This window comes from Enhydra lutris, unplaced genomic scaffold (genome assembly GCF_002288905.1).
Source record: "Enhydra lutris kenyoni isolate GAN:26980312 unplaced genomic scaffold, ASM228890v2 scaffoldscaffold21, whole genome shotgun sequence".
NCBI lineage: Eukaryota > Metazoa > Chordata > Mammalia > Carnivora > Mustelidae > Enhydra > Enhydra lutris.
Window position 1 is genome coordinate 2,272,210 of NW_019154105.1, and position 16,486 is coordinate 2,288,695.

The 16,486-nt window shown below is 36.5% G+C and overlaps 1 protein-coding gene across 1 annotated transcript in view; it reads right to left on the reverse strand.

Annotated features, from left to right (window-relative positions):
* Positions 1–16,486, reverse strand: part of LOC111148799 (chromosome unknown C4orf22 homolog) — a 604,672-nt gene that overhangs the window by 70,970 nt on the left and 517,216 nt on the right. Inside the window, exon 4 of the mRNA XM_022505611.1 lies at positions 14,945–15,087. Within this exon, the coding sequence (XP_022361319.1) occupies positions 14,945–15,087 (143 nt within the window). The remainder of the gene's footprint in view (positions 1–14,944; positions 15,088–16,486) is intronic.

Consider the following 16,486-nt stretch of genomic DNA (forward strand, 5'->3'; position numbering starts at 1 on the left):
TAACAAACCAACATTTACATCAAAAATAAAATTTAAAAAATGAAAGAAGTAATATTTACAATATAAAACATAAGCCAGATGTGGAAGCATGCTTTTCCAGATTAAACATTTACTAGGTTGGCAGGAAAAGACTTTCTTCCTCATTCATCCAAAAGTTTTGTTTGAATGGATTCTAATTTCTTACTCCTTTACCCTTTTCACCATCTTTCTGTTACTTTTGTTTACCTAATAGTGGTTTTTCTTTACCACTGCCTTCCATAGTTTTGCACAGCTGCTTCCCAGATGAGCTAAACAGCTCATTTTCATCTTTAGTCAAGTTGAGACTGTGGGCTAATCCTATATGCCTTGCACAGAAATAGTGACTTAAATCTCTTTGTGACAGTTCTGTTTGCTACCTTTCTTTAAGAGAGCGTTCAAGGAGACTGACTACAGAAAGACCCAAGCATAATTATCTGGTTCTATATCATTCGAGTCATATGTATTCCTTGAAAACTAATAGGACAAGCCTAGATTTATAAGGAACATAAAGGAGGCATTTGGAAAATAAAGCAAATAAACCTTTCCAGGAAATTGAGAAAGTTTCTAGTTTTGTTCTCATCTATTACAGGTCGATTAACCAACTATGGAGTATTTCACCCAAATGTTTTTAAAGTGGCTTTAATTAACATGAGTTGAAGAACCAAGGCAAAAATTATTGTTTAATGGGCTCATTTCATGTATTCACACATGAAATGAAAAGATTTGAGATTTCTTAAAGGTATCTCAATAAACCTCAAGCCTTTCTTCCTCCCTCTCCCTCTTCTTTCCTTTTTCTTTCTATTCCTTCCTTCCTCCTACCTTCCTTCCTTTCCTCCCTCTCTTTCTTCTTTCGGTTTCCCTTTCCTTTCATTTTGTTTCATTTCCTTTCCTTTCCCTTCCTATTTTTTCCATGTTCACTTTTCTTCACGTTCTTGATAGTGCATCATAGTCAAAGGACTTAGGCACCCAGAATACTCTACAGTTTAAACAGGAAAACCCCAAAGGTTTGATAATGCAGACTTCCCGTCAGATGGAGGATAATAAATTAGAGATTATGGGAACTAATAAGACAGTGTGTCGGCATGCCCAATGACTTGCTTTTTCGTTTTGGACTTGCTTATTGCTTTCTTTATTTGGGAGAGGGAAATGACCGCTTGAGTTCTGAGTTACGACTGAAGAAGCTATACTGCTTAAGAAAGTACCATTATTCTGTGTCATTAGGTTTCGGTAGAGAGATGCATGCACATGTTACGGGATTGTAAGGTGTGATCGTGCGTAGAATTATACAACCGAAGGGCTCATCTAGTTTATAGTGTTTCTTAAAAAATTATTAGGCAAAAAATAAGTAAAAATCAAATATAAATATAAAAAATAGAGAATAAACATGCTGAGAGTTAAAAGAAGAGCAATGTTGGTATAGGGTTTTTAGATCTGTCACCAAATTAACTTTCCTTCTGTTGTGTCTTCACAAATTTATGGGTGGTTGAACATTAATGACTCGGAATTATATTAATATGTTAATAAGCCTTTACTATATATTTGTGTGTATGTGTAAGGGTTTAAATAAATACGCCATCCTGCCATTTCTATGGCTAAATAACATCTAATTCTGCTAATGTGGGAAAGGTAGACAAAGAATCAATGGTTTCTGACTTCAAATACTCCAGAAAACTCAGCTCGGTTTGACTACTTCAGTTGAACATGCTTAGGACTGGGTGTGAAATCTTCATATGTTCCTGGATCTTCCTACAGAAATAGTCAAGGATCAGACATAATTGAATCAGGGTTCTGTTTCATTCTTCTCAAGTTAGCCCATGGATACAAACTGACATATTATCAAATAGAAGTAAATTATTTAGTTCTTTTAAAATGACCCATCTTTACTCCTAAAAGTAGAGGTAGGGAAAATGCAAAATAATACATAGACGGCTCTCCTTAGAGCAAAATCTTTAAGATCAATTTGATTTTTTCAAAATGTCCTGGTTTTTACACTTATTGACATTTTGTAATATTTAAAAATGAAATCCTATATTGTTTGAAGAAACTGGTATCACATTGTTTCATTCAATTTCCTAAAATTGGAGATGAAATGAATTTAATTTTATGAGCATTTTGACAGTTGAAGTTCTAAAGTTCAAGCACAAGCTGCTGTGTCCTATTGCCCAATGCATTCCTTTTTTTGTAACAAACTGGAACCAACGGGGAATCCAATATTATAAAGAAAATCCTTTCTATACTAACGCCAAAAGGAAATGCAGAGACATTACGTATCATACCCTATACTCTTGGATACTTATAAAAACATTGAAAGCAAGCTTATACTAAAATTTTAATTATTTTCTAACCTTTACTTCATGCTGTGAGATGGAATTTGATTTGGAAAACACTTATGAAAAGGTTCTCAAGTTATCTGACAGTTTCAAATCTACTGAAAACTCTGTCCTACCAACAAAGCAAATTTTGTGAATCAGCAGCAAAAATCCAGACTTAAAATACAATATAATAACCTTTTGACAGAATTGCTATAGTATTAATAGCCAGTGCAGATTCAAATTATTGGGCCAGATACCCAGAGTTATAACAAAATGTAAATCAACCCTAAGTAAAAGCAATTAATATACAACTTTTCTCTTTTATCGAAATTGTTTTCCACAATGCTAAGATGGTTTTTAAGTAAATATTTTATTATTTTATTTTATTTTTTAAAAGATTTTATTTGTTTGTTTGTTTATTTATTTATTTAGAGAGTGCATGTGAGAAGGGGGAGGTGGAGAAGGAGAGAGTGAATTTTTAGCAGGTTCCATGCTCAGAGGCCTATGCAGGGGTCCACCGCACCACCCTGAGATCATGACCTGAGCCCAAATCAAGAGTCAGATGCTTAATGGACTGAGCCACTCAGGCACACCATAAGTAAAAAATTTTTTTTAAGATTTTATTTATTTATTTGACAGAAAAAGACACAGTGAGAGAGGGAACACAAGCATGGGGAGTGGGAGAGGGAGAGGCAGGCCTCTCACTGAGGAGGGAGCCCCATGCAGGGCTCAATTACAGAACCCTGAGATCATGACCTGAGCTGAAGGCAGATGTTTAAGGACTGAGCCACCCAGGAGCCCCAGTAAATATTTTAAGTAAAAACTTCATTCCCGAAATTTTTCAAAATCAGGTTGAAGATTTCCTTCATTAAAAATCGCTCATTTCATTCAAATATTCATGTAATAAATTTTTAGTAAGTCCCTGCCAAGTGCCAGGCTTTAGATCGGCACCACAGATGCGACTATATTGTAAACAGAAATACACTGTCCACATCTCCACAGAAGAGGATCCTGTAGGAAACGTCTGTGTTGAAGGGTGGCGACCTGACTGCTTTGAGCCATACATTCCCAGGGCAGGGTCCTTGTGTCCAAAAGTCAGCATAGGGCTGCTTGGAGACTTCTCGCTGTCTGGCGCATGGCCTTTGGAAGGTAGCAGCTTAGTGAGATAGGGCTGCTGGGAACAGGGCCCAGAAATCTGGTTTTAACAGGCACTTCAGGTGATTCAGGGGCATGGTCAAGTTTAAGAACCACAGCTTGGACCAACTTTATCAGAAAACTCAGAGCTTGGGTTACCAGACTACCATGGACAAAGCTAATACTTTGCCTCCCACGGCCTCTGTCCTTACTTCTATCTTCTCTCAATTCTGCAAATAGTATGGGTAAAAAAAAAAAAAATTAAGATTTTATTTATTTGAGAGAGAGTGAATGAACAGGCATGAGCAGGGTGGGAAAAACAAAAGGAAAGGGAGAAACAGACTCCCCACTGAGCAGGGAACCTTGCAATGCGGGGCTTGACCCCAGGACCCTGAGATCACGACCTGAATTAGAAGCAGCCGCTTAACAGACTGAGCCACCCAGGCGCCCCTGGTTAGGCAAAAATGTAATGCGTATCACATTGGTCTACTGCTAAAAACTCTCCAGTGGCTACCTATTTTACTCAGAATGAAAATGCAGTCCTTACAACTTGTAATGTCCTATGCGATTGGCTCCTGTTTCCTCCCTGACCTCATGACCAACCTGCTTTGCAGGACCTCCCCACTGCAGCCGAGCTCTTCCCCACACAGACCACCTCAGGAGCTTGAGTCCTTGGCCTACACCGGCCTCCTGCCTGGTCCCTCCGGCCTCAGTTCCTTCAGGTCCCTGGGCTTGTGCCAGCTTTATGGAACAATGAGGTCTTCCATGGCCACCTTAATTTCAAACGGCACCCAGAAGTCCCCATTCCGGCTCCATTTTCCTCCACAGCACTTACCTTGCTCTGACATTTCATATAGATGTATAGATGCTGAAATTTCTACATAATTACTTAACATAAGTCTATATAGTATATATGTATACGTATACACACATACAGATGGACAGACATATTTGTCATTGGTTTATTTTCTATCTCCTTCCACCAACTATAAACTCTATGAGAACATATTTACTTTTTTCTGGTTATTGTATCCCCAGTCCTAGAACTTGGTACATCGAAGGTGTTCTGTAACTATCTGTTGGACGGCTCCCCAGAGGGACGGCTGTATTAGTTACTTGGCGGTTACAGCCATGAGAAGAGAGGAGGTACAGATACTTGGTATCTGAAACCTCCAACACCGTGGTTGTTTCTGTGCTGAAGAGCTCACAGTAAACATGTCAAAATCATGTTGTAATTAATATAAAAGAAAAGAGGTAGACACAAGGATATGGAATCACCTTGGTGAACTCAGTTCAGGGAATGGAAGAATTTGGAAAAGGTCACACTTGAACTGTGTCGTTAAGAAAGGGCTCGCTGGGTAGAGAACGTGGGTCCAGGTATATCCAGTAGAGGGTCACGAAAGAGCATGATGTATCTAGGAAACAGCGAGTGGTTCTTTGTAATGAAAGCATGAAGAGAGGTAGATAGACACATGAAACAAGACAGGGAAGTTGATGGGAGTTTTTAATCTAATACTGGAAGGTTTTGCTTGCCTTGAATCCTAAAAAAATGTTTAAGTAGACTTCTGTCTTACTGAATGCTAATCTCAACTCTTGAAGTTTGAGATGACTTTTCTAATGTGGAGAGCAGAATTTCTGGGGTCGGGGGAATCAGGGTGGAAAGAGAGCAGTAAGTCTCTCTGTTAAATTCAGTTCCAGAATGGCTTCAGAATTCCCTCACCAGAAGTACTGTAGATTGATTTGGATTTAGTCCATGTGATTTCACTCTCTAGTTTCTCTGCATGTTACCTCAGCCATAGATGAAGGAAAATGGCATAGACGGAGGTGAGATTATGAAAATTAATTACAGCAAGTAAACCAGATTTTGATTATCACTAGTTAAGCTAGTGTTGTTTTTAAAATAAAACGAAGTAAAGTAAAATACTCTCAAGTCATATGTACATTTAGATAAATACACAGCACGCTGGAATGTTAAAAGAATCTGGATTTGGAATTAGGACACCTGGGATCTAGTCCCAATTCTGTTACATCTACTCTTTTGTGCGAAAGCAAGCCATGAATCTTCTCGTTTGTGAGATTTACACTCAAGCCTTTTTATATTTCTAGATTTCCAATCATCAGTAGATTTCTAGTATTTTCCAAGTTTTAAGTGTTGGACTTTTGAACAGAATCTACCTGGAATGTATTGACTTATATGTATTCTAAGAATAGAAACTGATTTTGCCTATGACTTCAGAGAGCAAGATGTGTTCCCCAAGACATCATGTTACCTGACTTTTTTGATTCCGTGATGGCCACTGATGTGACGTCTGAAGGAAGGTGATCATGGTGAGTCACTACTTATTCTATTAATCCAAATGAGATTGTTATTACATAGCTGAGACAGGGAAGGTGCAGGGGGATGGAGATATTTCTTTGATATCTTCAAATTTCTTTTTGTTACATATAAAAAATTACTTTTTAAATAAAAATAATGGAGTTGGCATTTTGTAGAATGGCCTGGGAAGCTGACACTTTCTCTAGGAAACAGGTTCTGGGTTCTGAACAGTAAGCAAGTATAATTTGGTGCAGTTTATTTGCACACCTGAAGTTGTCTATGATCTCTGATAACTCTACACTATAGTTTTAATGCCATTTAAATTCTGTTATGGCGAATACCATCTTTTCTTCTAATTTAGTAAATTAAATGAAAAGAATTCTGGATATGAAGATTAATTTGCTAGTAGCCTTTCTTTTAAAAGTGTAAATTTTGAACAGGAAAATTAGACAAACAAATAAGTTTGTATAAACACATAAATATTAGTTGATATTAGTTAAGCTATTATAAAAAACTTGACAACGAATGAAAATCTTTTCAGAGGAGATATTTAGCAATTCTTCTTTAATCCCAGTCCAAACTGAGCATGACTAATGATGGGACAACTTGACATTAGTTGCCTTCTGATATGCTGGAATGTGTAGTTACTCACCAATGGAGAATTCTTAGTGAAAAAATATTTACACTTAATAGAATCAAGCCTTGTGATTTACCTCCCAGTTTAAAGAAAATTCAAGGACCAGAGAAACAAGTCAAAAGAGACCACAAGGAAACAATCAGAAAAACCCAGAATGCAGGGCAATGTAAAAAACAATTGGACTTATCTCATTAAAAAGTCAATGTCATGACCAAGAGAAAAAACAAAAACATAAACTCCTTGTTGGGATGTGCAGAGCTCTCCTATGTGTGGGGCTATCTTAGAGTGAAAGATAGCCAAGAGGCATAAGCTATGCAATTTTTGAACACTGATTGGATGCTTCCCAAAACCAGTCAGTAAACACCTTTTGAGAACTTGAGACAATTTGCATATGAGCCGGATATTAGATGACAGTAGGAAATAATTACTAATTTTCTTATGTATGATAACATGATGTTATATAGGGGGTGTTCTTATTCTTAGGAGATGCTTGGTGAAATGTTTAAGGTTGTCTCAGATCTCTAATTATTCACTTAAGGTTTACCCTTATTATTATTACTAATAATTCACTCTAATTATTCACTTATCGTCAGGGAAGCATATTGTAGACAATTAAAGAGACCACCAGATGATTGTTCTGGTATTCTGATTTTTTTTTTTTTTTAAGAAATGAGACAAACAGGGTCTGAATAAAATTCTACCGTAGAACAATGCAGGCAGATAATTCAGTAGGAATTTGGTAGGAAAAGTTAGTTTCAGTATATTTGGGTTTTATATAGACAGGCAGGAGGAGGTTCATCTTAATATAGCTTTGGGGAGCTCTCTTCTCCATCCTTGAGTTGTCCATGAGAGATAGTACTTAATGTTTAGCTTGGGATAAAGAGAAACTGAAATGAGTTAAGTACTGGAAAATTAAATTTATTTGTATAAGAATTCCAAGTAAATATTACAAAAATTATGTGAACCACAGTTCAGAGGATATGAATAGATTCTAAAAGTATCCTGGGACATAACTGAGGTTCAACAAGTCAGGGCCAATTTTTCCCTAAAGACTTTTAGGTTGAAGCCACAATTAAAGGCCACTTTTAGTTCTGGCCAGAGCTCTTCCACACACAAAGCTGTGGGACACTGTAATTCTTACTCATAGTGATTGAAAATATAAGCCTGGTTAAGTACAAAGGGCTGTTTTCTGCCAAGCTCAATGAAAGGAGGAAGTGGCAAGGGTGGGTACAGGATGGCTGAAATTCCCCAGTCTTAACTGTGGATAGCGGGATTGCTTCAAGTTCTGAAAAACAATCCCAAATTAGGTCTTGTCAAGTCAGATACACATCTGCAAAAGAAATATACAACCTGACAATGACTAGGATATGGATATGAGACCAAAGAGGAAAATGATATCTTTTCACAACAGAGTCCGAAAGTAGAATCATGTATTGATTTAAAAAAAATTATGGTATTTGGTGTTCCACAGATTCCCTCTTTGGTCCTGGATTTCTAGTTGTGGGTGCAAATGTCTCTGTATGTAACTTTGGGTTAAGCAAATTAACATCTCTATGATGCAGATTCTTTGATGTCAGAATGTGAAAAAAATCCATGAGGTAGTCAAGTAAGTGAAAAAATGAATATAAATTATAAATTATTTAGCTCAGTGCCTTGTCCACATAAATGCTCAGTTAATCTTTATCAGGATCAAAGTTATCTCAGACTTTGCCTCAGTAGTTTGGAAGAGCCTGAGGGCTGAAATTAATCTCATCAAAGGGGGAGAACAACAGAGGGCATGACTGGGCTAATGGCAAATATAACTTCTAACATCTGAGATGGTAATTTAGGCTAGTAGTCAGAGATTCAAATACTTGGGAGAATCCAGGAGGTACTCTAAATGAGTGACTTGAGGGGGATGGTGTAGATGCCAAGATGTGTGAGTGGTCAAGTCTACGTCTATGTTAATCTGGTGAGAACATAGCCCATCTCAGAAGGCAGCTGCTATTTAATTCTAGGTCATGGTTGCAATGAGAGAATGCAGGCTCAGTGTGGGAAGACCTTATTAGTTTTTAAGAGAATCTGCAAATCCAATATATTTTATGTGACATTTCCTATTTCTCAAGCACTGATGCAATTTTTAGATACATTGTGTAGGCCAAACAAAACGTGTCTGCATCCAGACACCACTAACTAGTGATCTCTAGTCTATGGTTTCTTACATCATGCCTATCTAAGATTAATACTGGTTCTAAAGATCAGGATGGGATTGAAACTCTGGAGTGAGGACAAGTAGACCAGATCTATCTATCGAGAGAATTGAGTCATAAACATAAGCCACGTATGTCATTGTAAATTTTCTAACAGCCACACTAAAGAAAAGTTAAAAGAAAAGGTGAGAATAATTTTAATAATATGTCTCATTTAACCCTACATATCTAACATATCATTTTAGCATGTAATTAATGTAGATTTATTAATAAGATAGTTAATATTTTTATGATAAATCTTAGAAATCAGGTATATATTTTATACTTTTAGAATAGCTTAATTCAGAGTTAATCACATTTAAAGTGCTCAGCAGCCACATGTGGCTCATGACTACTCTGCTGGACAGCACAGTATGCTTAGAGTATGCTTCTCGAACTTTATAGGTGCTATTGGTCTATGGACCACACTTTGCGTATCAAGGAGCTGGTGGTTGCGGAAAGTCTCCCTCGGTCAGAATCCTTTTTCACCCAAAGTATTCCTTTTCTTTCAAATTCAGCAAATATCTGTTGAAGAGACTAAATGGATATTTTACTAATTAGTCACCAAATTTAGATGTGGAACAATGTTAATAACCTTAAAAATAGGCAATATTTTTATACTCTGTGCAGAAGAACTGAGTCATTTACTCCTTTTTCTTTTAAACTTGAGAACCTTTTTCTTTTAAACTTGAGAACCAGATGCTTTCATGAGAACACACTTAAGCACAGGATAAACACAGCTTTAAATTCCAACTTCAGAAGTTTGGCATGTTAAATATTTTAATAAAACAGACAATGGGATTGCAAGGGAAATTTGATAATAATATCTCAAGGCTTTAACATTTAGGGGCATTCCTCGGTCAAGGGTATGAATATTTCATAGACTCTCTAAAGAGAAACACAAAGAAAACTTTTCATTTCCTCCTGACCAGTCTACTCGAGGGATAGGTAGAGCTCTACAGGCAGACTTTAGATCTTTGTGGAAATTATATGGATACATAAATATGGATATGTAAGCAGCTAAACGTGGGGCAGAATATAACTCAGGGATCCTATGTAGTACAATCACATTCAGGCTACAAAAGCTTTTAAACTCAGAATAGTGTTCTGGAGGTGAGCAGTGAATTGTAATTCCTAAGAACTTGTTCTCACTCACCCCTGTTTCTCTCTCGTGAACTTTAGCAAGTGGCCTGCTCTAGCTTCTCCTCTCTCAGATGGTAATAATTCGTCTTGAACCCATTTCACTAAGTTGTGGGAAAATGTGAGCTCCCTACATGGCAACATCCTATTGACTTGTGAGGTACTCACATATGCTGACAGGAAGGTACTGAATCTTAAACACATGGGCAGAGGGAGTGTGAACTGACAAGACATCAAGTTTTCAGGGCCCTCTCTTCTGTTGTGTTGCATAATAGCCATAGCTGTCACTATTTCTATTTTCCACAAAACAAGATTCCAATCACAGAACTAATGTCTCTTCCTACACAGAGTAGAATAGCACATCAAAAGGTAAGTGAATCTTTAATTTTAAAGTCTTTGTTCGAGTTCTAAATTGAGCTAAGTAGGTGAATACATATACCAAAGATATTTTTACCCCCCTGGTAACACTGTTTAGTCATTTATTGGTGTGAAATCTCTTGAGTGAAAAATATGAAGTTTGATTCTGATAGATGGCTTACATTAAACTCATGTGGTAAAAATTATCCAGTGAGAATCATCAGAATAGAGCTAACTTTGTTTAAAACCTCAGAAATAATATGGCATCCATGAGAAAAAAAAATGGTAAAACTCACTAATTAGAAAACATAAAATATTATTAAAAGAAATTTTTAAAGGTGTAAATAAATTAAATAAATAAATGGAAAACTGAATATCATAAAGACGCTGTTACTTGTACATTGGCCATAACTTGAAAGCAATTCCAATCAAAATTACAACTTTTTTTGTGTGTGTGAACTTCACATGCTGATTCTAAAATTTATATGTTAGAGTGAAGGACAAGCACAGCCTAGATGCTTCTGAAGAAAAACTGTCTTTATTTTAAAAACTATCACTAAAATATACCAAATGACCAAGATTCTATTATTTCAAGGAAAGACCAATAAAACTAAAGAGTGAGCCCAGAAATAAACACGTACAGAACCTAACTTAAGACACAAATGGTGCTGCACATGTGAGAGAGAAGATAGTGGACTTTTCAGTAAGTATTCTAGGACAAATTATTAGTCATTTAGGAAAACAATAATAAAAAGTGGACCCTTACCCAATCAATTATCATATATAACATTAAATCTGGGTACACTGAAGATATAAAATAAAAAGCAAAACTACACTCTCTAGGACAATATTTTTATGCCCTGCATAAATGCAGAGTTTGATTAAACAAAACACAAAAAAATGCAAACCTCAGATGAAAAGATTAGTAAAATGTATTAATCTATCAAAACTTCTGACTTCTATCAAAAGTCAATGTAAAGGAAGTTAAAGGAGAATTGCACACAGAAGATGGTATTTTTCAATATATACAAAGGGCAAATGATTGATCAATGTCCAAAAGATAAAAATAAAAAGAATTCACAATGTATAAGAAAAGGAGAAATAAATAACCAATAAAAAAGATGGGGATGGGGCGCCTGGGTGGCTCAGTGGGTTAAGCCGCTGCCTTCGGCTCAGGTCATGATCTCAGGGTCCTGGGATCGAGCCCCGCATCGGGCTCTCTGCTCAGCAGGGAGCCTGCTTCCTCCTCTCTCTCTCTACCTGCCTCTCTGCCTGCTTGTGATCTCTCTGTGTCAAATAAATAAATAAAATCTTAAAAAAAAAAAAAAGATGGGGAAAAGTCTTAATAGATAATTCACATAAAGGAAATTTGATCAACCAATGAAAGATGCCCAATCTGATAAGTAATTACAGAAATGAAAGTTAAAAGCCAAAATGAGAGATCATTTGTAACTCAGTAAAGTGGGGGAAATGTCTGTCAACTGGAACACTTACATAGTACTTCTGGTGGGTACAAATTGGTAGAACCACTTTGAAAACAATTTGGCATTACCTGTGTACGCCATTGTGCTTCAGGCTTTGCATTTTTCCCATAAATTTAAGGAAATAATCAAATATTTATTTTGTATTTCTGTATGCACTGAATTCTATTTTAGGGTAACCAACTAAGTGATGAGAAAAAGTTATTCTCGATGGAAGAATTCTGGCTAAATAATGCAGAATGAATGCTAGATTTAGAGAATTACCATTATACAACCTTCTGTAAATACATTTAGGTAGCTTTTGTTACTGTATTCTAAAACCATTTACATGAGCCAATGGGGAACTTTCTGGTGGAGTGATCAGACTGACACCAGCTGAACCCACTGATCAAGAGCTCACCTTGAACTTCAGGAGTAAAAGTGGTTAGCTGAAAAAAAATGGAGACTGGATTTTATCAGGCCAGTTGACAGGAAATAGAAAGATGGAGGAGGATGTGAAACAACAGCATGAAGTGATCAGTCACATGTAGATTATGAGACATTTCTTGGGATGAATGACATAGTTTCTCCAACAAATCAACAGCATAAAATGATAAAAGATAAGGAAGGAACTGTTATATAGTAAAAGAATTATAAAAGATAGAATAAAAAAACACAATATTATTTGGATTTTGATGTGGTCAAATCAACTGTGAAAAGATAACTTTAAGACAGTAAAATACGAATAAGTACTAACTAGGTATTACAGAATATTAAGGAATTATTTGTTAGGTATTTTCTGTTAAAATGTTATCAGATAAAGATTCATAATGAAATAGTAATATGAACAATTCATATAGGTGAAATGACACATCTAACATTTGCTTTAATATAAACAAAGATGTTAAGGTTATAGAATCTAGCATTTTTAGTAAATTATTAGTTATGAAGTGGTGGTAGAGAGGAAGAGGTCTAGAATAACATCTGGATTTTGCCTTGGGTTGCGAAGGTGGTGCCATTTGCCAAGATGGAGGATACAGAAGCAACAGCAAACTACAGAGATTAAGATGAGTTTAATTTTGAAAATAAGTTTTAGGTGCTAAAGGAATACACAGAAAGTTCTCTGAAGTAAGCAGTGGGATAACTGAATATGAAATAAGAACAACAGCTCCCCTCTAGGAAAGTGATCAAATCACCCAGGAAAATGTAGATGGTAAGAAATGAAATCGAAGGATGAACTCTGACGAATTCCAACGTGTACAAAATAAACAAGGGAAGAATTTAGTGAGGGATTCTGAAAATAAAAAGGGCATTTGAATAGTTTTGAGAAGAAAGAATTAGTCAGCATAATGATTAATCAACACTAATCAAATACTGTAGAGAAGTTAAGGAAGAGAAGAGCTGGAAATAATCCATGGGTTTTCCAAGTTGGCAGTCACCGGTGCTGTTACCAGGAGTCATTCCATTTGAATAATAGTGGCACAGAACTAATTACCATGGGTTAGCGCCTACGTGAGCAGTGAGAATTGGAACACCTGCTATTTTTAGGAGATTAGCTGAAAACCAAAAGAGAGGCAGTTCAATAGTTGGAGTGAAAAAGGGGATTTTTAATAGAAACAATCTTTTAAAATAGAAATGGCTTCTCCTTTTTCTAAATAGAAATGGCTTCAGCATGTTTAGAGGTGAGATAAAGGAGTCAGTCAAGAGAGTGAATTTGAGAATTTCTAAAAAACAGGGGGAACACATGAAACATAGTTTCAGCAGAAAGAAGGATGGAAAGCATCAAAAACAAGTTGGATAAATTAGCTCTAAACAGAACAAGTAATTATTTTTTCTCTGAATCTATAAAAAATTTGTGAGAGTAGGTGCATGTATAAAAGAAATACTTCACTTGGTAAGACTGAAGTTTTTTTTTTTTTTTTTCAAGAAATAAATCTATTTCTAAAAGAAGAAGGTGCAGCCACCTAAGGTCAGAACTATGTTGTTTTAGAAACATCACTGGAAAAAAGCCTGGAAAAAAGAGATCATTTGGTAGTTTCTATGTTTAGACTCGGTGTAATCTGTGCAATGTGAGGCAAATCACACAGTGAGAGAAGTCAGTGTCAGCGGCTGGCAACAAAGATCTCGAGAGACCAATGAAAATTTAGAATATTTTTGGATATCCACACCTTAGTGAAATTTCCTAAAATTACCTCTACAAGAACCCAGGAATTCAATTACAGGTACAGGAAACAAAGTCCTTATCAATCTACCCTTGAAGTTAGCAAAAGCACAAAAACAGATTATTACAGAGGGAAATTAAATGGCATGCCGTACATCTAGGTGGGATCAGAAAACAGGTAGGTCTATTAAGGTGGTGATGGGTTAAGAAGTCTTTAGAAAATAGCAATAAGGGGGGCGCCTCGGTGACTCAGTGGGTTAAAGCCTCTGCCTTCGGCTCAAGTCATGATCTCAGGGCCCTGGGATGGAGCCCCCACATCCGGCTCTCTGCTCAGCAGGAAGCCTGCTTCCCAGTCTCTCTCTCTCTGCCTGTCTCTCTGCATACTTGTAATCTCTGTAAAGTAAATAAATAAAAAAAGAAAAGAAAATAGCAATAATGATGGATAAAAGACATCAGGAATGTCAAAGGAGAGTGTTGTTACAAGTGTCGAACAATCTGGATATAGAGAACAGTTCAAGTAGAAAGCTGCTACCACTTCTGGATTCTATGGAAAGTAAAAGAACTAAAAAATTAGCTTAAGACCTATTCCCAAAGAGATACAAGGGCTGATCTGTGAACAAACTGACAGAAAGGAGCAGATCATATGTGATAGGACGAGGTCTCCAGAGGAAGGGGAGGGATGAATGGTAAACAGAATGATGGGTGGGAAGGAATCCCAGAATAGGCCAGCAATGAGAGTAAAGGAGGCAAAGGTAGGCAAAGGCTTGTACTTTGGTTGGTGGCCAAAGAAAAGAGAGGGAAAACGTGTCAGGTGGACTGTTCTTGTAGCTCCTAAGCAGACCAAGTGCCAAGTGATCCAAGAACCTTATAAGATTAGCCATTTTTAAGCTCTACTTTTAATTTAAAAGGAAAATCACTGAGAATTTACTTACCTCATCTCTGAAAATTTCTCTTCATCAGAATGTTGATGGGAAAAATGCATCTATGTTCATTGCGCATTTAAATTTTTAAAAATTTTTATTCAAGCCAGTCTTACCACATTCCATATATATATATATATATAATGTATATGTGTATATTCCACTCTCGGCATGATACAGAACATAAAATAAGAATCTTTTGCCATACCTCTGAGGAGCTTGTTCTCTTACTGAAGGTATGAGAAGTACATAAAATTTACCTCAAATCTGTGGGTTTGGGAAGAAGTCTTCTTTTTCCACTAAAGTAGACTTCAAAATCTTCAATCTTTAGCCTGTGGGCATAGTCAATGTATCCTGATATCTCCTGCCCATGAGAATTTTTGTCACGAATAAAGATCACGGTCTGGTAGAACACACACAAAAGAGACAGAATGAAAAGAGTAAATAAATAAAAGTCATTTGAATATATTGCATATGATAATAAAATCTGTAGTTTTTGAGTGTTACATGTGCTAGACCCCATTCTAAGTGCTTTACGTTTCACTCTCACCATGATCCTATGAAGCAGGTATGATTGTTTAATCCTGACACATGAAGAAATTCATGAAAAGTTAACTGCACAGGAGTATAATGTACATTTACAATAATTTTATAAGACAATATCAATAATTAACTTACAGGTCTTCCAAAAGGCAGACATTTTAAGTGTTTGTAGAACATTAATTTATTTCCTTTCCCCCAAATCCTATTGTCTTCTCATTGTCATAATTTCTTTAGATAAGAAAACTAAGGAACAAAGAGGCTGAGTACCTCACTAATAGCCTCACAGTTAGTAATCAAAAAATTGAGATTAAAACCCAAGTTCTTGTGTTTGTCTCTTTAATCACTACATCATTTTTCTATCTCAATTCCTATGTATTTTCCATTATAAAGATATAAATTGGTCCCTTCTCATTATTGTGAGAGCCAAAAAGTCTCTTAATAAAATAAAATCTCTTTATAAATAAAGTCACCTTCCAAATTAAGTCCATAGGTCAAAATAAAAAGTACATATTTCTCATTCATATTAATTCCTGAACAAATATCATTGTGCACTTGCTACATTTTAGATACTGTTGAAGCTGCCAAGGATACAAGACAGTAAGTACCCTGGCCTCTGAGAATGTATGCTCTGGTGAGGGGAGACAGATAAGACATGAAAAGGAAAAAAGTATTTCCAGTGAGTGATAAATGCCACAAAGCAAATAAAGAACGTGGTAGATTAGAGAATGAAGTCATCAGAGAGGGAGAAAAACCATGAGAGACTCTTAACTATAGGAAACGAACTGAGAGTTGCCGGAGGGGACATGGGTGGGGGGATGGGTAACTGGATGATGGGCATTAAGGAAAGCACATGATTTGATGAGCCCCCGGTGTTGTATGCGACGGATAAATTATCGAACGCTACATCTGAAACTAATGATGTACTTACTACATATGTTGGCTAATTGAATTGAAATAAAAAATTTTAAAAAAATAAAGAACATGGTTGACAAGAGAACGAATTGGTGGTGGTGAAGTCTACTTTTGGTCATCAGAAAAGACTTTGAGGAGGTCAGTTTAAACCGAGACTTGAAGCTTGGATGAGAAAACGTGAGGCATGTAAAGACCTAGACCAGGAGCCCGTCAGGCGAGGGAGGAGCGGACCCCGAGGCTGAGTGGAAGTCAGCCGGGCCAGTGGCAGAGCGCGGTCTTTTCTCTATGGAGCCGGCAGGCACTGATCTCAACTTCCAAGAGAAAAAACCAAGCAAGCAAAGAAACAA